At 39.5% G+C, this 27041-nt stretch overlaps 1 protein-coding gene and 1 non-coding gene across 3 annotated transcripts; one reads left to right on the top strand and one right to left on the bottom strand.

The window, feature by feature from the left end:
* Positions 1–1431: 1431 nt before the first annotated feature.
* Positions 1432–27041, bottom strand: PDCD2L (programmed cell death 2 like). 2 transcript variants are annotated; one of them, XM_061173294.1, is made up of 7 exons: positions 26925–27041; positions 26645–26811; positions 26429–26489; positions 24763–25136; positions 23696–23806; positions 19551–19699; positions 1432–1889 (listed from the first exon to the last, which is right to left on the bottom strand). In XM_061173294.1, exons 1-7 carry the CDS (start codon positions 27030–27032, stop codon positions 1759–1761), a joined length of 1101 nt encoding a protein of 366 aa, XP_061029277.1. In that variant the 5' UTR covers positions 27033–27041; the 3' UTR covers positions 1432–1758. The 2 variants fall into 2 exon arrangements, with proteins under 2 accessions (XP_061029277.1, XP_061029278.1); XM_061173295.1 differs by having other exon boundaries at positions 24763–25049.
* Positions 3335–3441, top strand: LOC133079220 (U6 spliceosomal RNA). The gene has a single exon (XR_009698100.1). It is a non-coding gene; the product is annotated as a U6 spliceosomal RNA (small nuclear RNA).

Here is a 27041-nt window from a genome sequence, read left to right as displayed (position 1 = left end):
TTATATTTCCAGATCTAGATCTTTTACACAGCACTATGAAGAGTTTTACATTTAAGTGGGTTCACACTAGACTTGTTTTCTCATTATCTTGCTTCCTTAACAATATGTCACAAACATTATTTCTATGGGATCATGGGAACGCCCCTGCTAATCTGTACTCTATTTAGGTAAGACGTGATACAAACATGTATAACTAGATTCAAGAACATGTTTGGTTGGAAGCACAAGTTGTCTCCACCTAAAAGTCAGCCACATTACACCTAGCTCAGATATCTGCAAATGTCTGTATCAACAGTTTAAAGCAACAATTCTACCCCATCCTCTCATCAAAGGAGGGTACTCTCTGGCCATTTAAATAAATCCAAAGTGATATACCTGCAAATATAAGCAGTATGTTTTCTGCTCCAGTTGGAGTGGGTGGTCTGACAGTCTGAGGGACTCTCCGCCCACAACAGAAGTGCCACAGGGGAACCGGTGGTCACTTCTCCAGCATGACAGAGAGGAGGAATCAAAACCTCTCTCTGCAGGTCCACACTCAGCCTGGGCCCTGCAAACCCAGTGATCCTGAAATATCACTGACCAACATCTTCACTTTCTTCTACACAGCCAGCCACTTTCCCCCGGGTGCCTCCCACCCTCCCAGGAAAGGGGGAGAGGGCAGGGCAGCATCAGGTAGGGTTCTCACCAGTCACACACTGCCCAGGAGAATCACATCTCATGATAATATGGGCCTAATGTGTTATTTACCAAAGTTTATGTTTATTAACATAAATCCATCAAATTGTTTATGTTAATACCCAGTTTCCTCATCCATGCAGGCAAACAGCAGGTCTGTACACAGCTGGTGGAGGTGTTTTCATGCTGCTGTCAAGGGGTAGCAGAATGGAAGCAGCTGATAACATAAAAACTAAATGGAGAAAGGGGAGACTGGAGAGGTAGACAGCTGGATGGAAGGACAATGTCCAGAAGAGAGAAAGGGCCCCCTTCCTGTGATGCTTTAGGCGCAGGAGGTGAGGGCAGAGAGCCTGGGGTGGGGGAACACCAGGCAGGTCTAAACAGCTCGTGTCACAGGGCAGGAGCCTCAAGCAGCTGGAGCAGCTCCAGTAGTTTGCTCTGTCAGCACCCGGGGACAGCAAAAGTGCAGAGGCTGCAGGGGTGGTACGTGGCTGGCTGCGCTCATGGCTCTCCAGCTGCTCTCCCTCCTAGAACCCACCGGTCTGCTAACATAGGATCACCTGCCCTCTGGGCTACAGAGGAGCCACATTCTGAGTTGTCACTGTGGACACAGGCCACTGACCCTGGAAGGGTTAACCAGCCCACAGCTGGGAGGTTCTAGTCCTGGCTCCAGACCCATCAGGGGTGCCAAAAAGCAAAAAAGAAACAAGAAACAAGAGCTAATAAATTGTGAGTCAAAATGAGGTAAAAACACAATTTAAACATTAAAATTTGCTTTAATTGATATAAACAAAAGGAAAGGGCTTCCCAGGTGGCACAGTGGTTAAGAATCCGCCCTGGTCCAGGAAGATCCCACATGCCGCAGAGCAACTAAGCACATGGGCCACAACTACTGAGCCTGTGCTCTAGAGCCCGTGCTCCGAAACAAAAGATGCCACCGCAATGAGAAGCCCACGCACTACAATGAAGAGTAGCCCCCGCTCTCCGCAACTAGAGAAAGCCCACGTGCAGCAACAAAGACCCAACGCAGCCAAAAATAAATAAAAACAAACAAACAAACAAAAAAACACAAAAGGAAATGCACTACTTAAATAATAATTCATCTGGGTCCTCTTGGATAACACAAAATTCTTCCATGGGAGTCTGATGATTTTGAGGCCAGCAACTCTTCTCACATGTGTAAATTAGAATGGTTCCAAATTCCACAGAAAGACCTGAAAAATACAACATATTCAGGATCCCAGCAAAGAGAAAACTTATGAGGTACACTCAATATTCAAAGTTTTCCCTGTTTGGGGAAAGCATCTTAGGAACTTGTGTAGAAATCAGCGATTTTTAGAACATGGCTGCTGTCATCTGCCGATGCTGGCCTTCAGCTGCAACATTTCCAGCCTCCAGCCAACCCTGCTCACTTCAGACTGGTCCCCACAATCTGAATTGGCTCTGGCCAGTCCATCCTGTTACTAAAGGCAGTGGTTTTTGTATACTGACAGACTCCCTCGGTTTGTCTCATGTCTGAAGTCAAGGGGAGATTCTGTCAGCAACCAAAGACCTCTGTTCAGTCCTGAATGGCAGTTTTTTCTTCCAATTCCAGGGCTTGTTCCTGTACTTGGTGCTCCTAAGTGTATAGTCATACCACTCCTTCGATTGTCTAGTTGGTGAATACATTGTGCAGTGTTAAATACATCGCACCCTCAAAGCTGTTTGCCCATTTTGTCTTTATTTCAAAAATCTGAACAAATAGCTAGCATATACTTGAACTCTTGGTGAAATTTAAATGTTAATAAAATAGTATACCCATCCAAAAAAAAAAAAAAAATTCAAAGTTTGCTTAGTGGATAGAGCCCAGACTCTGGAACAAGATTGCTTGAGTTTAAACCCCAGCTCTACCACCCTGAGCAAGTGATTTCACCTCTATGTTATAATGACTATATTTATCATGATGATAAGATTGCTATAAGGAGGAGTAAATAAGCCAATACATGTAAAATACTTAGAACAGAGCCTGGCACATCTTAAGTGTTAACTGTTAAACAAAAAGGTTAAGCAATTAGAAGATAATACAAAGGAAGGAAAAAGATGGCTCAATATCAAGATAATTGGCGTTGCCACAGGGAGTGATTCTACCTTACACACTGAAAAAATAATTACTTAAAGCAAAAACAGTGCTCAGTAGTTTTCAGTCACAATACAGTTACAGTATTCCTACAAAAAGTGACTGCTGATTGCAAAAAAAACACAGATTTATCAGTAAAATATACTATTTTTAAAAAAATGTTTATTTGGCTGCATCAGGTCTTAGTTGCGGCATGTGAGATGTTTAGTTGTGGCATGCGAACTCTTAGATGCGGCATGTGGGATCTACTTCCCTGACCAGGGACCGAATTCAGGCCCCCTGCATTGGGAGCACAGAGTCCCAGCCACTGGACCACCAGGGAAGTCCCAGTAAAATACACTTTGAAAATAAACAAAAAATCTCAATTAGACTTCATTACAAATGTCTAGACTATCTGACATTGAAGACCATTTTAAAATATGTCACACTGACAAAACACTACCTCCAAGAAAGGATACAGGCAAAAAGTAGAAAATAAATCTTAAGAATTTATAGAAGTTTATTGATGGATGGAGCCACGAAGAATGTCAAGAGAACGTGAGCGTGCTCGCTTCGGCAGCACATATACTAAAATTGGAACGATACAGAGAAGATTAGCATGGCCCCTGCGCAAGGATGACACGCAAATTCGTGAAGCGTTCCATATTTTTTCATGAAGAACCTAGTGGCAAGACGGGAATAAAGACACAGACCTACTAGAGAATGGACTTGAGGATATGGGGAGGGGGAGGGGTGAGTTGTGACAGGGTGAGAGAGTGTCATGGACATATATACACTACCAAATGTAAAATAGCTAGCTAGTGGGAAGCAGCCGCATAGCACAGGGAGATCAGCTCGGTGCTTTGTGACCACCTAGAGGGGTGGGATAGGGAGGGTGGGAGGGAGGGAGATGCAAGAGGGAAGAGATATGGGAACATATGTATATGTATAGCTGATTCACTCTGTTATAAAGCAGAAGATAACACACCATTGTAAAGCAATTATACTTCAATAAAGATGTTTAAAAAAAAAAAAAAAAAAAAGAGAACGTGAGCAACAAGAACTCCTGCTGAAATCAGAACAGGAAAACAGGAGGCAAAAGGAGGAGCTGGGCAACTCGTTTGCAGCAGCAAAAGAAAAATACTTTTTAAAAATGTAGACAGCAATAATGGAAAGAAAATCAAAGACAGTACAAAGAAAGGCCAAAATACAGCTGATTTTGAAAAAATAATGTGGTGAATTTGAGATAATTCCCAACTAGAATGAGCCACAGGCAGTTTTCAGAGGGCATTAGAAGGCTGAAACTCAGTACTAGTAACCACCAGGAGAGGAAAGAAGGAGGTGTAAGGAATTAGATAGACTAAAAACCAAATAGCTGAGTATTATACATGAGCCCAGAGACCTGCCACAGTTGGGGGATGAGGGAGGGGGAGGAGAAAGACACGGCATATGGAGATCAAAACAGTCCCATTACACATCCAATGAAAAACATGAGAAACCACAAGAAACAGCAAAGACAGGTGAAACTTAATTACAGGTAGAAAAGAAAGGCTTGAGAGACTCTCAATGAATGTAGAGGGAAAGGGAAAAGCATGCATTTGAGAGGAGAAAGGTGACCAAAGCAACTGGTGTTGCTTCCGTAGAAAAGCTACAAATTCAATAGAAAAGATACTCAGAAATAAAAAGGAAGAAAAACTAAATATATAGGTCGGAAGACCTATCCTGTCCCACAGTAAAAGGATTACAGAACAATGGGACGGCAAGACATATGTTAGTTCAGTGCCCGGACTTCATAAATAAAGAAAATTCTACAGGCATCCTAGCATAAATGTTAGTTACAAAGGTGGCGGTGGGGGGGAAATCAGTCCACCCTCAGACTTCTACAAAGCAACATTCAATGCCAAAACGTACTTCCCGGTGAGACGCAGCCATGGGAGATGACAGGAGGTACCAGATAAAAGGACTGGCGGGGCTCTCACTGTTGACAGCACGGGCGATTACAAAGTTTTGAAGAAAGAAAGTGGGGCTTAAGAACTTTATACATAAGTTGTCCTTCAAGTATAAAGGCAGACCAGCACACACATTCTAAAGTAAGAACAACACCTACGAGCCCTCTTTGAGGCTATTACTTGATAGATTCCAGCTAGGAGAGAACAGTCAAAATGAAGAATTCAGAGGCTAAACAGCTGTGAGAATTATGGCTATAGAATACAGACTTATAAACCTTGATAAAGAAAAAATGATACTAAAATATTTGGAGATGGAGTAGGGTATACATTTCCTTATCTATTATAGTAAAGGAGCCAAATGCATACTATTCACAATTGAAATACGGAATGAATATAATTCTCTTAATTTCAGAGGATCTTTTAGAAACTAGGGCCTCTTGAATAAAGAACCCATTACCTAGGAACTTCCCTGGTGGTGCAGTGGTTAAGAATCTGCCTGCCAATGCAGAGGACTCGGGTTCGAGCCCTGCTCTGGGAAGATCCCACAGGCCACGGAGCAACTAAGCCCGTGCACCACAACTACTGAGCCTACGCTCTGGAGCCCGCGAGCCACAACTACTGAAGCCCACGTGCCTAGAGCCCGTGCTCCGCAACAAAAGAAGCCACCGCAACGAGAAGCCCGGGCACCACAACGAAGAGTAGCCCCAGCTCGCCACAACTAGAGAAAGCCCACACGCAGCAACGAAGACCCAATGCAGCCATTAAATAAATAAATAAATAAATAATAAATTAAAACGAAGTACATGGTAAGGATTTCCTGGATATGACAGCAAAACACAGGCAACAAAAGTAAAAACAGACAAATGGGACTATATCAAAATTTAAAACTTATGTGCATCACAGGACACAATCAGTGGAATGGGAGAAAATATTTGCAAATCATATCTGATAAGGAGTCAACATCTAGAATATATAAGCAGCTCCTACAACTCAACAAAAAATAAATAAATAACCTGATTAAAAAATGGACAAAGGACTTGCATAGACATTTACATAAAGTGATATGAAAATGACTAATAAGTCATTAATATGAAAAGATGCTCAACATCACTAATCATTAGGGAAATGCAAATCAAAACCATCAGATAGCACCTCACACCCATTAGGATGGTTACTATGAAAAACACAGAAAATACATGTTGGTGAGGATATGGAGGAATTGGAACTCTTGTGCACTGCTGACTGGGAATATAAAATGGTGCAGCCACTATGGAAAACAGTATGGTGGTTCTTTGAAAAAATAAAATAAAATAGAATTACCATAAGATCCAGCAATTCCACTTCTGGGTATATAACCAAAATAAGTGAAAGCAGGATCTCAAAGAGATATTTGTATACCCATGTTTATTGCAGCATTATTCACAATAGCCAAGAGGTAGAAGCAAGTGTCCATCAACGAACGGATAAACAAAATCGGTATATACATATGATAGAATATTTATTCAGCCTTAAGAAGGAAGGAAATTCTGACACATGCTACCATGGATGAACGTTAAGGACATTATGCTAAGTGAAGTAAGGCAGTAACAAAAGGGCAAATACTATAATTCTACTTATATGAAGTACCTACAGTAGTCAAATTCATAGAAATAGAAAGTAGAATGGTGGTTACCAGAGGTTGTGGGGAGTTGTTTGATGGGTACAGAGCTTCAGATTTGAAAGATGAAAAAGTTATGGAGATCCGTGTCACAACAATGTAAGTAAACTTAACATTGCATGGAGTAATGATTTAAATGTTTTACAAAGCCATCTCCTAGAAAAACAACTAGGAGATAGACTTTTTGACTTAGAATTTTAAAAAGAAAAGAAAAAAACAACAATAAAGACTGAGAGAAACCCATACATTTTTGAACTGTGAAAACCTAACACAAAACTAGTTAAAAAAAAAAAAAGGGGAGGATGTGTAACAAACAAGGAAGAGGTAGAATAAATACCTCAGCAAGAAAAATATGAAGATCTCAAAAAGTTAAGGTCTCACAGGATTGGTGTTGATAACATTAATTTGTAGAAATACTGGTTAAAAAAACATATGCAACAGGAAAAATTTCAACTACATATTATCAATACATAAAAGGGCAAAATAAAACTCATGTTTTTTCCTAAAGAATGAATGTTCATTATTTAAGTTGGCTTAATTACCTCCATTGGGACTTCCCTGGTGGTCCAGTGGCTGAGAAACCACCTTCCAATGCAGGGGATGCCAGTTCGATCCCTGATTGGGGAACTAAGATCCCACATGCCGCGGGGCAACTAAACCTGTGCACCACAACTACTGAGCCCACGTGCCACAACTAGAGACCCTGTGTGCTACAACTACAGAGCCCATGCGTTCTGGAGCCCACGCGCAGCAACTACTGAGCCCACGTGCCACAACAAGAGAGAAGCCCATGCACCGCAACAAAGATCCCGAGTGCCGCAACTAAGACCCGATGCAGCCAAAAAATAAATATTTAAAAAAAATTTTTTTTCCTCCATTAAACCTAATTGTTATAATTATCACTTTGCTGTCATAATTGTTGTTCCTGTCATCCTTATAAGGATCACCAAAGGCATTATGAGTTTGTGCAGCTGCTTACACGGTGCTTTTCTTCATTAAAATATGATTCACATGCCATAAAATTTACTATTTTAAAGCTACAGTTCATTGGTTTTTAGCATATTCACATAGTTATACAAACATCTCCACTATCAGATTCCAGAACATTTTCATTACCCCAAAAAGACACCCCAGGCCCATACCCATTAGCAGTCACTCCCCATTCTCTCCTGCCTCCAGGTACAAGCAACCACTAATCTTCTGTTTCAATGGATTTACCTTTCATGGACATTTCATATAAATGGAATCATATAATTTGTAGCCTTTTGTGTCTGGCTTCTTTCACTTAGCATAATGTTTTCAAGGCACAACTATTTGTAGCACGTTTATCCCATAGTACTTCCTTTCTTTTCATGGCAGAATAACACTCACTGGAGACACCACATTTTGTTTGTACACTGATTTGTTGATGAACATTTCAGTTACTTCCACTTTTTGGGTATTTTGAATAATGGTGTACATATGTTTTCAATTCTTTTGGGTGGAACTGCTAGGTTACAAAATGATGTTTTTAACAATAATATTTGCAAAACTTTTCCAAAATGTTGTACCAGATGCTGCAAAAGATGCTGGGACATCAACAACCTCCTATGTGGCTGATGGCAACAGAAACTGGTAGATACCTACCATGCAACAATTTGCTAACATGAGTTAAGTAATACTTGTATACACAGCTATTAAAAAGAACTCAAAGGGACTTGCCTGATGGCGCAGTGGTTAAGAATCTGCCTGCCAATGCAGGGTTCACGGGTTCAAGCCCTACTCTGGGAAGATCCCACATGCCACGGAGCAACTAAGCCCATGCGCCACAACTACTGAGCCTACACTCTAGAGCCCGTGAGCCATAACTTCTGAGCCCACATGCCACAGCTACCGAGGCCTGTGCGCCTAGAGCCCATGCTCCACAACAAAAGAAGCCACCGCAATGAGAAGCCCGCACACCGAAACGAAGAGTAGCCCCCGCTCGCCACAACTAGAGAAAGTCCACGCACAGCAACGAAGACCCAACGCAGCCAAAAATAAATAATTAAATAAATTTGTTTAAAAAAAAAAAAAAGAACGCAAAAAAATAGGATTGGACAAGCACTTCTTCAACCTGATGAGAGCATTTACAAAAAACCTACAGTTAACAAGTTACTAAGTTACCTAACGATTAAAGACTGCTTTACTCCTATGATCAGAAATATGACAAGGATGTCTGCTCTCATATTTACATTCAACATTGTATTGAGGTTCTAGTCAGCGCAGTAGGCAAAAAAAAAAAAAAAAGAACAAAAGAAAAGAAAAAGAAAAAAAAAGACAGCCAGCTAAGGAAAGGAAGAAGTAACTGTCTTCATCCCCAAACGACATGATTGTCTATGTTCAAAACCTGATGTAATCAACAAAATAATCAATAGAACAGTTGCAGGGCACAAGATCAGTATACAAAAATCAATTGTGGGGCTTCCCTGGTGGCGCAGTGGTTGAGAATCTGCCTGCCAGTGCAGGGGACACGGGTTCGTGCCCCGGTCCGGGAAGATCCCACATGCTGCGGAGCAACTGGGCCCGTGGGCCACAGTTGCTGAGCCTGCGCATCTGGGGCCTGTGCTCCGCAACAGGAGAGGCCACGATGGTGGGAGGCCTGCGCACCGTGATGAAGAGTGGCCCCCACTTGCCTCAGCTGGAGAAGGCCCTCGCACAGAAACGAAGACCTAACACAGCCATAAATTAAAAATAAATAAATAAATAAAATTTAAAATAACAGAAATTAAAAAAAAAAAAAAATCAATTGTGGAAATAATGTCAAGGAACATGGCAGAGTAGGAAGCTCCAGGAATCTGACCTTCCACTAAAGCAGCTACTGAGCTGGAAGAACTATCTGAAACTATTTTGGAACTCTGGAGTCTAGTGAAACACTTCATCATCTAGTAAAAGCTCGATTTAGACACTGGTAAGTTTTAGAGATTTTCCTTCTTTCATTTAGCAACTAGCTCCAACATCATATCCAAGAAGCTCAACAAACTTCAAGCAGCAAAAACTCAGAGATCCACACCAGACACACCGTAGTCAAGTGTTAAATTGACAAACTGTTAAAACTCAAAGACAAAAGGGTAACTTTGAAAGCAGCAAGACAGAAGTATCTAGTTACATACAAGATAGCCTCAATAAGATTTAACAGTTGATTTCTCAGAAACCATGAAAGCCAGGAGGCAATAGGATGACACATTTCGTCCTGAAAGACTGTAAATAAAGAATTATGTATCTGTCAAAACTATCTTTCAAAATTGAAGGAGAATTAAGATATTACCAGTTTTTGTTTTTTTTTTTAAAGCTGAGGGAGTTCATAACAGTAGATTTGCCCTGTAAGAAATGCTAGGGGCTTCCCTGGTGGTGCAGTGGTTAAGAATCCGCCTGCCAATGCAAGGTACACGGGTTTGATCCCTGGCCTGGGAAGATCCCACATGCTGCGGAGCAACTAAGCCCATGAGCCACAACTACTGAGCCTGCGCTCTAGAGCCCGTGAACCACAACTACTGAGCGTGCGTGCCACAACTACTGAAGCCTGCACACGTAGAGTGCATGCTCCGCAACAAGAGAAGCCACCACAATGAGAAGCCCGCGCACCACAACGAAGGGTAGCCCCCGCTTGCTGCAACTAGAGAAGGCCCATGCGCAGCAATTAAGACCCAACATAGCCAAAAATAAAAACAAATAAATAAATAAATTTATATATATATAAAAAAGAAATGCTAAAAGGAGTTCTCTAGGTTGAAATTAAAGGATACTAGACAGTAACTCAAAAACAGGAAAAATAAAGAACTTCATAAAGGACAGCTTTATTATACTTCTGGTTTAGTTTGTAACTTCTTTCTCCTATACAATTTAACAAGCAAATGCATAAAATAGTAATTATGAATCTATGTTAAGAGACATACAAGGTATAAAGATATAATCTGTGATGTTAACAATATAAAGGGAAAAGAATAGAGATGTATATAGAAGTAGAAGTGTTTGTATACTATTGAAAGAAAGTTGGTATTATTCAAACTAGGTTGCTAAAATTTTAAGACGTTAATTGCAAAGTAATCACTAAGTAAAATACTAAAAAATACAGTAAGTCCCTTACATATGAACCTTCAAGTTGCGAACTTTCAAAGATGCGAACGTGTGTTCCATCAACATCAGGCGTGAGTGAAATTGCAGATTGCCCTCCATTTCCTATTGCTGACAATCCTTCAGCTCTACTATCTCCCACCTCCTCTCCCTCCTCCAGTCAGTAACTCCTCTTGCCTGTTCACTCGATGCCAGCCCCTGTATGTCAGCTGTTGTACTGTACTACTGTACTTTTCAAGGTACTGTACTATAAGATTTTAAATGTTTTCTTTATTTTTTGTGTTTGTTTGTTTTTTATGTATTATTTTTGTAAAAAGTATTACAAACCTATTACAGTATAGTACTATACAGCAGATTGTGTTAGTTGGGTATCTAGGCTAACTTTGTTGGACTTAGGAACAAATTGGACTTACAAACATGCTCTCAGAAAGGAGCTCATTCGTATGTAGGAGACTTACTTTATACAGACAATGAAAGAAGGGAATCTAAATGGTATACTACAAAAAAACCACCTAAATACCAAAAAAAAGGCAAAAATGGAAGAACTGAGGAACAAAAATATTATAAGACATACAGAAAATAGCTAAATGGCTGAAGTAAATCCTTTATCAGTAATGACATTAAATGTACACGGATTGGGCCTCCCTGGTGGCGCAGTGGTTGAGAATCTGCCTGCCAATGCAGGGGACACGGGTTCGAGCCCTGGTCTGGGAAGATCCCACACGCCGCGGAGCAGCTGGGCCCGTGAGCCACAACTACTGAGCCTGCGCGTCTGGAGCTTGTGCTCTACAACAAGAGAGGCCGCGATAGTGAGAGGCCCGTGCACCGCGATGAAGAGTGGCCCCCGCTTGCCGCAACTGGAGAAAGCCCTCGCACAGAAACGAAGACCCAACGCAGCCATAAATAAATAAATAAAATAAATTAAAAAAAAAAAAAGTACACGGATTAAACTCTCCTATTTATAAAAAAGCATTGACAGATGGGATATAAAAAAATAATAAAATAAGACTAATCTATACACTATTAGAAATACTCTCTTTAGATAACAGGGACACAAAGAGGATGAAAGCAAAAGGATAGAAAAAGATATTCTAGGCAAACAGTAACTAAAAGAGAGCTAGGTTGGCTATCTTATTGTTAGACAAAACTTCAAATAAAAAAATGGTTACAAGAGACAAACAGGGACATTACGTGTTGATAAAAGGTTCAATAGGGCAAGAAAATATAATAATTATAAACATATAAGCTTCTATGTGCAGAGACCCTAAATATGTGAAGCAAAAATTGACAGATTTAAAGAGAGAAACAGACAGTGCTACAATAATACTTGACATCAATAACTCACTTATAATAATAAAACAACCAGACAGAAAATCAATAAGGAAACAAGGTTTGACAACTGAAACTAACAGACACATACAGAACACCCCACTTAACACCACATTCTTTTCAAGTGCACACAGAACATCTCTGGGATATACCATAAGTCTCAATTAATTGAAGACTTACCTCATACTAAGTATCTTTACTGATCACAATGAAATGAAACTAGAAATCAATAACAGGACAAAAACTAGAAAATTCACAAATATGTGAAAAGTAAACAGAACACTTTTAAACAACCAACAGGTCAAAAAAGAAATCACAAAGGAAATTAGACAATACCTTGAGACAAATGAAAATGAAAGCACAACATACCAAACCTTATGAGATGCAGTGAAAGCAGTGCTAAGAGGAAATTTTCAGATATAAACACACACAATAAAAACAAAGAAAGATCTCAAATCAATGACCTTAATGGTCTATACCTTAAGGAACTAGAAAAAGACCAAACTATCAAAGCCAGCAGAAGAAAGGAAAAAATAGAGGCTAGAGCAGAATTTTTTTTTAAATGGAGAATATAAAAACAATAGAGAAAAACCCACAGAAACAAAAGTTTGTTCTTTGTAAAGATCAACAAAATTGACAAATCTTTAGCTAGAATGACTAAGAAAAAGAGAAGACTCAAATTACTAAAACCAGAAATGAAAGTAGAAACATTGGGACTTCCCTGGTGGCGCAGTGGTTAAGAATCCGCCTGCCAATTCAAGGGACACGTGTTCGAGCCCTGGTCTGGGAAGATCCCACATGCCGCGGAGCAACTAAGCCCATGCGCCACAATTACTGAGCCTGCGCTCTAAAGCCCTCGAGCCACAACTACTGAGCCCACGTGCCACAACTACTGAAGCCCGTGCTCTGCAAAATGAGAAGCCACCGCAATGAGAAGCCCGCACACCGCAATGAAGAGTAGCCCCCACTCGTTGCAACTAGAGAAAGCCTGCATGCAACAACGAAGACCCAACACAGCCAAAAAAAAAAAAAACTAGAAACATTAAGACAAATTTTATAGAAATAAAAGATTATAAGAGAATAATATGAACAGTTGTATACCAACAAATTGAATAACCTAAAAGAAATGGATAAGCTCCTAGAAACATGCAATCTACCAAAACTGACTCAAGAAGAAACAGAAAATTTGAATAGACCTATAGCAAGGAAATTGAATGAGTAATCAAAACCCTCCCAGTAAAGAAATGCCAAGGGGCTTCCCTGGTGGCGCAGTGGTTAAGAATCTGCCTGCCAATGCAGGGGACATGGGTTCAAGCCCTGGTCCAGGAAGATCCCACGCCTGCGCACCACAATGAAGAGTAGCCCCCACTCACCGCAACTAGAGAAAGCCCGTGCACAGCAACGAAGACCCAACGCAGCCAAAGATAAATAAATAAAATAAATAAATTTATAAAGAAAAGCCAAGGACTAGAGGATATAACTAGTAAATGTTACAAAACATTTAAAGAAGAATAAATACCAATCCTTCTTTATGTCTCCCAAAAAATTGAATAGAAGGGACTACTTACTCATTCTCTGAGGCTCGTATTATCCTAATACCAAAGCCAGACAGAGATATTAAAAGAAAACTACAAACCAATATCCCTTATACAGATGCAAAAATCCTCAACAAAATACTAGCAAACCAAATCCAGGAGCTTATAAAAAGGTTTATATGCTATGATCCAATGGGATTTATCCCAAGAATGGAAAGATGTTTAAACATACCAAAATCAATATAATATACCACATTAACAGAATCCACAGAATTACCATGATCATCTCAATTCATGCAGAAAAAAAGCATCTGACAAAATTCAATACTCTGTACTGATAAAAATCAATCAATAAACTAGGAATAGAAGGTAAATTCCTCAATTTGAAAAAGGCCATACATATGAAAAACTCACAGCTAACTTAATACTCAATGGTGAAAAACTAAAAGCTATTCCCCTAAGACCAGGAACAAGTAAAGGATGCCTACTTTTGCAACTTCTATTCGATACAGAAGTTCTATATAGAGTGACTGGACAAGAAAAATAAAAGGCATACAAATCAGAAAGAAGGAAGTAAAATTATCTCTATTGGGGACTTCCCAGGTGGTCCAGTGGGTAAGACTCCATGCTCCCAATGCAGGAGGCCTGGGTTCGATCCCCGGTCAGGGAACTAGATCCCACATGCATGCCACAACTAAGAGTTCACATGCCGCAACTAAGAAGCCCGCATGCTGCAACTAAGAAGCCTGCATGCCACAACTAAAGACCCCGCATGTCGCAACAAAGATCCTGTGTGCTGCAACTAAGACCCAGCACAGCCAAAATAAATAATATTTTAAAAATAAAAAATAAAAATTATCTCTTGCAGATGATCTGATCTTTTTTTTCCAAGAATGCTTGTTTTTTTTAATTTATTTCTTTTTAATTTATTTATTTATTTATTTTTTATTTTTGGCTGCATTGGGTCTTTGTTGCTGTGCGTGGGCTTTCTCTAGTTGCAGCGAGTAGGGGCTACTCCATTTTTTTTCTTTCTTTTTTTTTATTTTTTATTTTTTTGGCTGCATTGGGTCTTCATTGCTGCGCGCGGGCTTTCTCTAGTTGCGGTGAACAGGGGCTACTTTTTGTTGCGGTGCGCAGGCTTTTCATTGTGGTGGCTTTTCTTGTTGCGGAGCATGGGCTCTGGGCGCGCAGGCTTCAGTAGTTGCAGCATGTGGGCCCTACAGTGCACGGGCTTCAGTAGTTGTGGCATGAGGGCTCTAGGGCATGTGGGCTTCAGTAGTTGTGGCACGCAGGCTCTAGAGTGCAGGCTCAGTAGTTGTGGCGCACAGGCTTAGTTACTCCACAGCATGTGGGATCTTCCCGGAACAGGGCTCGAACCCGTGTCCCCTGCATTGGCAGGTGGATTCCTAACCACTGCACCACCACGGAAATCCCAAGAATGCTTGTTTTTATTTTGTCTTTGTCTCCATGCTTACATTTCCACGCTAACAGATCAAAATCAAATTGTCTGCAACTCCAATATTCACATTACAATAATGATAACAGTACTTCTGACCACAAAGATTCAGTGTTTCATCTTGATGTTTTCTAATCAGAATTGTTTAAAAAATACCTAGAACACACCAGTTCCTAGGATAGTTACCAGAAAGTGACAAATTTTTTTTTTTTTTTTTTTGGCTGCACCCCACAGCATGCAGAACTTCCCCAATGAGGGATCAAACCCGTGCCCTTAAGCACGGAGTCTTAACCACTGGACCACCAGCGAAGCCCCCGAAACTGACAAATTTAAAGAAACAAAAATAGTAGACAATCCTGCAAGTGATTTTAGTTGTTGCTATATTTTGTCCCAGGAACAAGTTACCTCTTAGAAAAACTACTCTAAGATCAAAGCCTGAAATGATTTTCAGTGTAGTAAAAATTACATGTTATTATAATGTCCATACACCTAATGATGTAGGTAAAGATAAAAAGTGATCTCTTCTTATATGTTTAAATCAATTCAAAAGAAATATATAAAGGTCCTAAGAAATCAGGTTAGATCTGAAATACAGTAGGGAATACAAAAAGCAAACAATTTTCCTTGTTTCTGATTGTAATAGAGAAGTAGGCCATGGTAAACAAATATGTCACATGACAAGGTATGTTCATGTTAAGAACACTTCCATAACCACAGAAGAAAGGTTTACTGATTGTTGAAATAAAAGAGAAAATGGATATGATGTACCTTAGGTAATTACTGGTAAACTGGAGAAAGATAATGCTGACATAAAAATGCCCTCATTTCAGATATTATACATGAGTGACTATGGCAGTTGTGCAAAGAGATAGAAGCCATTATTCCTCAACTGTACATGATTATCCGAAACATGTGCCTTGGTCAACTCATAATCTTAAGAGACAGAATTTCTGATTCTAAAATTAAACCACGTTAACCTTTTAAAATATTGTACAATGACTAAACATGTTTTGTGAATTCGATGAGTAGATGGAATATTTTCATGTCTGTTCTAAAAGTACTTTAGATACACATAAGAATACTCAATGGTCATAAAGATCAAATGTTATCAGCCACCATCCCATGTAAAATCATTACATTTAGCAAATACTAATACGTGTGTGTGTATATATATAAAATACATATTAGTAAATACAGATGATCTGATCGTATATGTAGAAAATCCTTAAGAATCCACACCAAAAAATTTGGTTTTGAACACTTGTCTCTGTTGTTTTTATATTATCCTTTAAGATCTCTGCTCTAGCCTTTATTCTTTCCTTTCTTCTGTGAGCTTTGGTTGGTTGGTCTTTTTCTAGTTCCTTAAAAGGTAAACAGTTAGGTCATTGATTTGAGATTTTTCTTTGTTTTCAATGTATGTGTTTACAGCTCTAAAAATGATCCAGCAATGCCATTCCTAGGATATACCCAAAAGAACTAAAAACAGGGAGTCAAACAGATATTTGTCTACCAATATTCACAGCAGCATTACTCATAATAGCTAAAGGATGGAAACCCCATCAAGTTAAAGAATTAAAAAAATTTGTATATACATACAATGTACTATAAAAAGGAAGGAAATTTTGATACATGCTACAACATGGACAAACCCTGAAAACATTATGCTAAGTGAAATAAGCCAGACACAAAAGGACAAATGTTGTATGATTCCACTTATATGAGGCATCTGGAATAGGTAAATTCACAGAAACAGAAAGAGATAGAATAGAGGTTACCAGCAACTAGGGGAAGAGAAAATGGGGGGGTGGTTAATTCCTTTTTGGGAGTGGGGGAGTAGTTAATTCTTAATGGGTACAGATTTTCTGTTTGGGATAACAAAGAAGTTTTGGAAATAGATAGTGGTGATGGTTACATACACTGTGAATATACTTAATGCCACTAAACTATACACTTAAAGAAATGGCTAAAATGGTAAATTTTTTTTTTTAACATCTTTATTGGAGTATAATTGCTTTACAATGGTGTGTTAGTTTCTGCTTTATAACAAAGTGAATCAGCTATACATATACATATATCCCCATATCTCTTCCCTCTTGTGTCTCCCTCCCTCCCACCCTCCCTATCCCACCCCTCTAGGTGGTCACAAAGCACCGAGCTGATCTCCCTGTGCTATGCGGCTGCTTCCCACTAGCTATCGATTTTACATTTGGTAGTGTATATATGTCCATGCCACTCTCTCACTTTGTCCCAGCTTACCCTTCCCCCTCCCCGTGTCCTCAAGTCCATTCTCCAGTAGGTCTGTGTCTTTATTGCCGTCTTGCCCCTAGTTTCTTCATGACCATAAAATGCTAAATTTTAAGTATGTATATTTTACAACACATCTTTTAAAAAATCAATTATATTTAAATATACTAGCAGCAAACATCAGAAATTGAAATTTTTTAAATGCCATTTACAATAGCATAAAAAAGCATTTAAAACTTAGAGACAAAACTGAAAAAAGATGTGCAAGACTATACATTGAAAAGTATAAGACCCTGCTGCAAGAAATTAAAGAGAACTTAAATAAATGGAAAGACATACTATGTACATGAGTTGGAAGACTCAACATTAAGATATCAATTCTCCCCACACTGATCCAGAGAATCAGCGCAATCCCAATCAAAAGCCCAGAATGCCTTTTACTTTTTAAAGAAATTGACAAGCTGATTCTTAAAAACACAGAAATGCAAAGGACTTGGAAGAGTCAAAATATCTTTGAAAAGGAAGAATAAAGCTGCAAGATTGACACTACCAGATTACAAATCCTACAAAGCTACAGTAGTCAAGACAGTGTGGCAGTGGTGTCAAAACAGAAAAACAGATTAATGGAACAGAATGCAGAATAGAGAGTACACAAATAAATTAACACATATATGGACAACCAATTTCCAACAAAGGTAAAAGATAATTCAGCAGAGAAAGAATATCCTTATCAATAAACGGTGCGGAAACAACTGGATATTCACATGGAAAAGAATGAACTTGATCCATACCTCACACCATATATAAAAGTTAACTCAAAATGGACATAAATCTAAATGTAAAACATAAAACTAGGAAAAAACTAGTGTCCTTGGGCTAGGCAATTATTTCTTAGACAAGACATTAAAAACATGATCTATACAAGAAAAAATTAATCAATTGTCCTTCAAAATTAAAAACCGTTTTTTGAAAGGACACTGTTTAGAGAACAAAAAGACAAGTCATTTTATTCTGACTGGGGGGAGAAAAAGGAATTGTTTTCAAGTGGAGAAACCTGAAGCACCAGGTGATCAAGGCTAACATCAACAGTCAATGTATAAAGATGCACCCTTGATATCATGTGTGACATGAAGAAAATGGCACTTTACCCCTGTGATTTTCCTCTCAATAACCCATAATCTCATTCTGATTATAAGAAAAGAAAATCAGACAAATTCCAATATAGGGGCATCTTACAAAGTAAGTGACCAGTATTCCCCAAAATTGTCAAGGTCTTCAAAAATGAGGAAGTCTGAAAATCCATCACAGGCAAGAGACACAACAACTAAATGCACTGTGGTATCCAGGACAGGCTCTTGGATATCAGGTAAAAATTAAGGAAATCTAAATAAACTATGGGTTTTAGTTAATAATGTATTAATACTGGTTCATTAATTGTAACAAAAGTACCATATTAATGTAAAATGTTAATAAAGGGGAAACTGGGTGTGAGGTATATGGGAACTCTATGTACTATTTCTTAATTTTTCTGTAAATTGAAAGCTTCTAAAGAATAAAGTCCATACCAAAAAAACAGAAATAAAGAAAGGCAAGACACAGACTTGGAGAAAATATTTATAAATTATATACTAAAGGACTTGTATCCAGAATAGATACAAAACTCTCAAAATTCAATAATAAGACAAATTATCCAATTTTTAAAAAGAGAAAATGATTAGAACAGATACTTCACCAAAGAAAACATATAGTGGTAAATAAACACATGAAAAGATGCTCAAAATCATTAGTTGTTAGAGAAATGTAAATTAAAGTGATGTGACATCACTACACACCTGTGAGACTGGCTAAAATGAAAAAGACAGACCATATCAAGTGTTGCCAAGGATGTGCAACTCTCATGTATTGCTGGTTGGGATGTAAGTGGCACAACCTCTTTGGAAAACAGTTTGGCAATGTCTTAAAAAGTTAAACACACACCTACCATATAGTTCAACCATTTTTCTCCTAGATACTTACCGAAAAGCCTATGTCCATATAAAGACTTGTACACAAATGTTCATAGTAACTTTATTTATAATAGCCCCAAATGGAAACAACACAAGTTTCCTTAAAATAATTCTAATTTCGCTGTGGGACAACTAAGCCCGCATGCCACAACTACTGAGCTCGTGCGCCTCAACAAGAGAGCCCACGTGCCGCAAACTACAGAGCCCACATGCTCTGGACCCCGTGTTCCACAACTAGAGAGAGAAAACCCGCATGCCAAACTAGAGAGAAGCCCACACGCCTCAAAGAAGATCCCGCGTGCCGCAACTAAGACCCGATGCAGCCAAAAAAAAAAAAATTTAAAAATAAAATAAATATTTAAAAAATAATAATAATTCTAATTTCCCAAATTTTCTGTAATATGCTTACATTTTATAAGGAAACAAAAATGAAACAATAGTCTTTCATTTTTAAAATAATTCCAAATTAGTGCTAGAAACCCACAAACTCAAATAAATAAACGGCTTATTACCTAAATTAGCACTTCTGAGCATGCTGACCAGCGCTGGCATAAGCTGAAACTCAAATATCCTTCGGATTCCACAGTGACTGCAGGCTGGGAGCTCAGTGACTTCTGATGTAGGGCAGGTCAAGAAAAGTGGTTCTCCACTCCAGGAATACCTAGAGCAAGGAAATAAAGAACCGTGAATCAGGGCCACGTACAAGTCACATTCCAACATCTAAGACCACGCTTTGCAAATTTTGTTTCTTTCTTGGAGTATCCAGAGCAAAACCAGAGAGCAAAGAAAATCCAAAGGCCCAGAAAACTAGCTGCAAGGTTGTATACCACAGCAAGATATCTGAATTCTTATCAATGGTTACCAAGTCTAGATGAAGGCACTAAAGCTAATGTTGAACTGAATCTAACTAAAACTGCAACAAAGCCCAGACTCAGCTCAACTGCAGATTAAAGACTCAGCCCCCCACAATACTGGCCTTACAGAAGAAGGGGCATACACCCCTAAGGAATAAATATTAACTTCAGTATCTACTGTTCTTCAACATAGAATTTCCAGTAAACAATTTTTTTAAGTTACTAGATATTCAAAGAAGCAGAAAAAATTGGCCCATAAAGAAAGTGAATACCAGGAGATCCACAGCCAAAATGATGGAATTATCAGACAGATTTTTTTTTTTTTTAATTTTATCGAAGTATAGTTGATTTACAAAGTTGTGTTTAACTGCTGCTGTACAGCATAGTGACTCAGTTATACATATATATATATATATATATTCTTTTTCATATTCTTTTCCATTATGGTTTATCACAGGATACAGAATATAGTTCCCTGTGCTATACAGTAAGACCTTAATCGAAAATACTTTTAAAACCACCACCAGGTTAGGTCTCTCACTTCAATCACTCTTGTACTTTAATATTTGCAGATTCAGTTCCTATTTCATTTTGAGGAAAATTTCCTATTTCATCTTTGAATATTGTTTTTCATCCATTTGTTGAGTTCTCTATTTTGGACACCAATTATCCTTATAGTAGTTATATTTATCAACCTGCCATAGATATCACCTTCTCTCTAATTGCTTTGTCTTTTTCTTCTGCATTCACTAGATTTTCACAACTCTTTTCACCACGTCAGTACTTTGATTTTCAGCCAAGCCTATTATTTCTAAATTTATTCAATATGTAATGTGTGGCTTGGTTTCTTTAGCAATTCAATTTCCCTTGGCATCTCATAGTTAATTCATTTTCTCAACTTTGAGCTCTTGGGTTTTACTGAATGTATTTTCTTACAAAGTTCTTCTATATCTTGAAAACTCTGCTGGGAATTATGTGTTCTCAGATTATGTTTTCTTCCAGATATGGTTCTTGGCTCATTTTTGTTTGTACTATTCATTTCTTTAATTTTACTGTCGATAATATGATTACAGGAGTGGCATGCCACTTTTCATCTAGCTCATGCTTGAAGGGGGCAACTCTGTTTAGACCACCTGTTTTCTCCAAAACGGTGTGTAGGCTTTCTTACTGATTTCCTGTCTATCTCATATCAGAGGTCTGCTCTTTTCCCCTTCTCCAAGCATATTTTTCATTTCTTCTACTTTTCTGTAGGTGAAGTGGGGTGGGGATATGGTTCTGTAAGACTAGATGCAATCTACTAGAACACCTGGGTTTCACTTTTACTTCTCAGATGGTATAAAATGTCTTACATGTTGGGAGATCCCATTTTAATGGGGAAGAAATTGCCCTTGACCTCTTTATCATTACTGTAACTAGTCAACAACTTTTGCTTCTGAGAGGCAATTCCTAATTCCCTGCATCATCACCCCACCACACCCAGTTCTCTGGCCAACAGCCCTACAGCAGAAGATACAGATTCTTTTCCTATTTGCTTCTTTCCAGATTCAAGATTATTACTGCAATTCTCAGGATTTTGTGGGCTAATCAGTGTATTTTGAAGAGGTGAAAGAAGAAGGCTGTATGGTTAGAACTCACACTAAACCATTCCAGAAATTTCTCTACCTTCCTCTGTGAAAAGTAAATTAATTACAAAAATAAATATTTAAATACATGTGAGGTACCCAGAACTGTATTAGACATTTAGTGATATTATATCCTAAGCTGCCACTCTGAGTTTTATGGTATTAAGTTCCTTTCCTTATTTCAATGCTGATGGAAGGGATTTTCTTTTTAATACTTGTTTATTTTCTATTTTATTTTTGGCTGACTTTTACATTTTATATTCATTGTATCAGGTATTAGGGGAGAAAGACCATTTGATTTTACTCTGTCCACTTTATCTGGACCCATTTTTCCAAGTTTTCCCTATGTCATTATTTTTATATACTATAACCTGCTGGGTATGTCATTTCCTCTGAGGCCTCTCTGACATCCCACTTATAATAGCTGTGTTTTATTTTCCTCATTTATCACTTGTGGAAATCATACAACACGTCTATTTATTTTTAACCTCCCTCACTAGAAAGCTAAAGCTATAAAAACACGGACTTTGTGTCATTTCCTGCTGTACCTGCAGCATCTAAAATAGACTCAATAAATATTTGCTGGATGAATGAATATGTTCACTGAATCCTTCCAAACATGCTGTAAAGTAGGTATTAGGCCCATTTTACAGAAGAGAAAATAAAGGTAAAGTCATCTGCCTAAGGCCAAGTCTTCTAAGACCTAAACCAAGGTTCTTTTCAACTGTACCACATTTGAAAAGGTGTTGGCTCCACCAAATACCTACTATACATGGGCACTATGTTTTGCATGAGAGTTATATACTGTCCTTACCGCCAAAGAATTTACAGAAATTAGGTGATTCAGTAGACCCTTGTCCTAAGATGATGAAGAATACATAAATATGCCAGTGCTATTAAGAGATCCTAGGGAATTCCCTGGCGGTCCAGTGGTTAGGACTCTGCACTTTCACTGCCGAGGGCCTGGGTTCGATCCCTGGTTGGGGAATTAAGATCCCACAAGCCACGCAGCACGGCCAATTAAAAAAAACAAAAAACAAAAAGATCCTAACAGATCTCTGCTTCTCCAAAACATAGCATAGTGGATTTCAAACAACAGCCAGTATTTACGTATATTTTACAGAGTATTTGCCTCATCACCTCATTAATTCTCATAGGAATCCTATGAAATAGGTAGTTGTATCATCATCCTCACGTTAGAGATGAGGCACTGAGGATAAGAAAGGTTAAGTGACTTGCCCACGGACCCACAGGTAGAAATGGAAGACCTGGGCAATGAACTTCCAAGACCTATGATTCAATATCCTATGAGCACTTGTTACTTACTACAAAGTATTATGTCTTCAATATATGAAACTTATAAAGGAGAATGCACAGGGGAAATAAAATCAAAACTATTATAACTAACAAAGATTTAATTACAAAGATGGAAGTCAAACTGATAAGGACACACTCTGTAGTTCAAGAAAAATCAAGACCCCACACCCGATAACAGCCTCCTAAACCCCCATCTCAAGAAGAGCATCAACACTCACCCAATTTCACAAGCCAGAAGCTCAAAACCACTTCTGTTGCCTTCTTTTACTCTCATATCCAAGGGTCACCAAGAACTGCCATTATAAAAATATCCCACAGGAATTTCCCTGGTGGTCCAGTGGGTAAGACTCCGCACTCCCAATGCAGGGGGCCCGGGTTCCATCCCTAGTCAAGGAACTAAGATCCCACATGCATGCTGCAACTAAGAGTCTGCATGCCACAACTAAGAAGCCTGCAAGCTGCAACTAAGAGTCCACATGCTGCAACTAAGAAGCCCGCATGCTGCAACTAAGAGCCCACATGCTGCAACTTAACATGCTGCAACAATGATCCCACAGGCCGCAACTAAGACCCAGTGCAGCCTAAATAAATAAATAAATAAATATTTTTTTAAAGAAAGAAAAGAGAAAAATTATAAATATTCTATGACCCCAATTATTTTTTTAAAAAAATACACAAAACCTACTTACATGTGTGCATCCAAATGCATAAAAAATAAGTGAACTTAATAAACTAAAATCTTAGCTTCATGGTTTGAGGAATACTGTAGATTTTGGTTTTCTTGTTATACTTTCCTGTGTTTCCCAAACTAATATACATTACTTTTACAATCAAGAAAAACAATTTAAAAAAATGTGCCTTTACCTCAAAATCTGCTCCTGACAAGCAGCAATTCTCTTCATGAATTTGTAAAACATCTTATCTCCACTTTTAATTATGGTCTTCTCATATTTTTCATCACCATCACTAGAAAGACTAAAAAGAGAAGCAAAAAACACTTTTGCCTGTATATATCCAGAGAATTACAGTATTTAGAAAAGTACACAATTTTTAAAAATTTTACCAAAGTAATATATGCACATAATGTAAATATCATATATTTACTACTTTATAATGAATATCAGTAACCCCCCGCCACCCTTCTCTCAAGCCCTGCTTCCTAGCCATTTTCAACTCTGGATAATTATTTGCAATTTAGAAAGTCATTATGTCCACTGACTCTCTCCATTTCTTTCTCCATTATGGATTATTTTCAAACACCAACACTTCTTCACACACTCCAACAGTATTCTGAAAAAGCTTACAAATGATACAGCTCTGGTAAAGAACCAGGTCAACTCTCCAAATATCCTATTGTAATTCTATTATAATAGCAAAGTGATTATTCTTACTTCTTTAGAGGATTTTGGTTTATAAAGCCTTTCAAGACCTATTCTCTCACTTAACTCCAAAAACCATGTGAAGAGATACACCACCCAGATATCAGTATCACTCCCATTTTACAGGGGAGAATTGAGGCTCTGGGAGGGTCTCTGAGGTTCTAGGCCAGTTCTTGAGCCACAGCCAAGAGTCAATAAACAAATGGCATTTTTCTAACTTATCTGTCTCCGTTATACATTTAAAAACAGAAAAGTTAAAGAGATAGTAAACACATCTTGTGTAAATACTTGGTATCCCTAACTTCTGTTGGTTCATTTTCCTGAGGGTCCCTATAAACAGAACAAAGTGTTTTCAAGCTAACTCAAGGGTGGCTGGTAAGATCCCCTTGTCTGTCTTCCTTTCTCATCTGAGAGGCGTGAAGCAGAAAGGTCCTACACACACATGTGCTGCCTGAAAAAGTTTCCCCAGATACGAGGGTAAAACCAAAGGGTACCTACTGTGGCAGCTTCCTGACCAAATCACCTCTCACGCTCAGCAGTACACACTCTCACCTGTGGGAAAGCAACTGTTCCATATCAGTTCCCTCTCTCTGCTGATACTCCCTCAGAAGGCTCTGAGCATGATCTAGACTGACAAAGTCCCTGTAGTCATCCTCATCAACCACACAGATGTAGTAGGGCAGGAACTGCGGCACCACAGAAGGCAAGGCCACCCCTTCCCCAGGAGGCACAGCAGGAGCAGCACCCGGGACAGTATGCTGCAGGCGGAGGTCTTGGAGCTGGGCAGTCCAGTCTCTGTCTTTGGCACTGCTGGAATCATTTCCAAAATCTGAGATAACCTGTGGTGGAGGCGCCTCGTCACTGTCACTTCCCCAGTCATCTGCACCTTCACACCAATCCTCAGCTGTGAGGCCATTTTCCTGTTTCTGGAAAAATATCCAGTGAATGTGGTTCAAGCACACTTGGGTGATCTCACCTACTCCCTTGGCTTCCTGAGCCACCCATCCCTTAGCTTCCTGAGGGAGCCTTAACACCAACACCCCCCACCCTCCACTCTGGCACACTCTGATTCAACTTCCTGGACCCCATTTACTCAAAAGCATGTTGGAGGTGACAAATATTGTGTTTTCTTTTCAGGGGCACCATGGCAAATGCAATACGGTGGTTTCTTCAACATCTCTTTCAGCTGTGCTTCATGTATTGCACATGGTAAAAAAGAACTACATTTCCCAGACTCCTAAGCACCTGGGGTCCTAGGTGTGATCAGGGGGTCTGTCTGTGTCTAGAGAGAGACACAAACTTGAGACAGAGTGAAGTGGAAAGAGGGGCCATGAAGCAAAAGGTAGCTGATCTGTAGATGGAGACAGAGCAAGGCTCTGGAGTCAACAGTTCTGACAAGGGCAGCTTCCATTCACCGGAACACATCTCAGTTTCCTGACTGCAAGAGAGGTTAGCAGCTCCTTGACAGGCCAGTTGTGAGGTGTAGTTCCGGAGGTCATTCCTGGAGTCATCTCCTCCAGGCTATCCAAATAAGTTAATTTTAAGTCTGTCTCAGCTTTAAAAAGTCAAAGTGCTTTTCTATTATCTGCAAATGAACCCTGACAAATATAGGCAGACACTATCTTTTTATTCCCAGTATTGCTAGTACTGTGCTTCGCACACATTAAGAATTCAGTGTATATATAAAGCAACATTCACAGGCAAAGGGAAGCTGAATTTTGTTCTGCTGCTACCAACTTGCCTGATTTTTTTAATTTAATAAATTCGAGTTTTGTCGTATTAAATATGTTTGTTATATACACATACACTTATCACAGTAAGTATATTTACTATAAACACACACATATATAATGATGTGTAGGTACACACCCATACTTTTTCCCAAACAGAAAAATCAGTAAGCTATGTGCTTCCATACCTTCAGTGCAAAATTAAAACAACTAACAAGACGTTAAGGAAGCACCATTTTATGGTTCAAATAAAAAGCAAATTGTGGTGTGATGAACTGGGAGATTGGGATTGACATGTATACACTGATGTGTATAAAATGCATGACTAATAAGAAAAAGTAAATAAATAAAAAATAAACACACACAAAAAAGCAAAAACCATTCCAAAGTACTTCAAAGAACATGGCTTAAAGTTTGTCTTAAACGAAATTCTGAAAAATACCCTCAAATTACAGCAGATCATAATATGATAGTCACAAGCGCTTTACCTGAGCGTCCTGCGTCTCTTTCTCTCGTATTTGCAGGCACTGGGAGCGGAACACCTTCCAACTTCATAGTAAAGAAAAACTGCGGTGAGGAGTCCATCGTCGACTGCCAGCCGACTGACCAGTCCCCTCCGGGTGCGCCGGGTGCTGGCCCCCCACCCCCGCTCCCGCCCACTCGGTATAAAGTCCAGTGGGCAGATCCGGGACTTCCCCGCCTACCTGCGCGCCCTGCAGCTAGCGCACCCCGGGCGGGGGCAAGCGAACACGTGCAGGAGCCGATGAAACGGGGAGCCTTCCAGCGGGCAGTACACCTGCACGACCAGGGCAAGCGGCTGCCTGCAAAGTTCACACACTGGCCTCGGCGCTGCCACGGCGGGCAGGGCGTCCTGAGGGCAAGGGAGGCACTCAGACCCTGACTCTTACCCGAGACCTCGCCCACTCCCTCACCCCGTAGCCCTCACCAGCACCCGCCGACCCCGGCTCCGGAGCCCCACCTCACCGGAACGCCGCCCAGCTTGCTCGCGGTCCAGGCGCCCAGCCCCGTGGGGCAGCCGTGCACTGCGGTATCTCGAAGCCCGAGCAGCACCGGCTTCCGAACGACCGCCATGACGACGAG

The sequence above is a fragment of the Eubalaena glacialis genome, chromosome 18 (assembly GCF_028564815.1).
Source record: "Eubalaena glacialis isolate mEubGla1 chromosome 18, mEubGla1.1.hap2.+ XY, whole genome shotgun sequence".
NCBI lineage: Eukaryota > Metazoa > Chordata > Mammalia > Artiodactyla > Balaenidae > Eubalaena > Eubalaena glacialis.
Note: the sequence above shows the minus strand (reverse complement) of the source record. Positions and strands in the feature narration are given on the sequence as shown.

Excerpts from the sequence above, each read along its gene's own strand:
- PDCD2L (XM_061173294.1), bottom strand. The coding sequence starts at position 27,032 with ATGGCGGTCGTTCGGAAGCCGGTGCTGCTCGGGCTTCGAGATACCGCA. Across the intron at positions 26,490-26,644 it reads GCTAGCTGCAGGGCGCGCAG|TTGGAAGGTGTTCCGCTCCC; the intron begins GTAGGCGGGGAA and ends TTTACTATGAAG. Across the intron at positions 25,137-26,428 it reads AAGAGACGCAGGACGCTCAG|AAACAGGAAAATGGCCTCAC; the intron begins GTAAAGCGCTTG and ends ATATTTTTCCAG.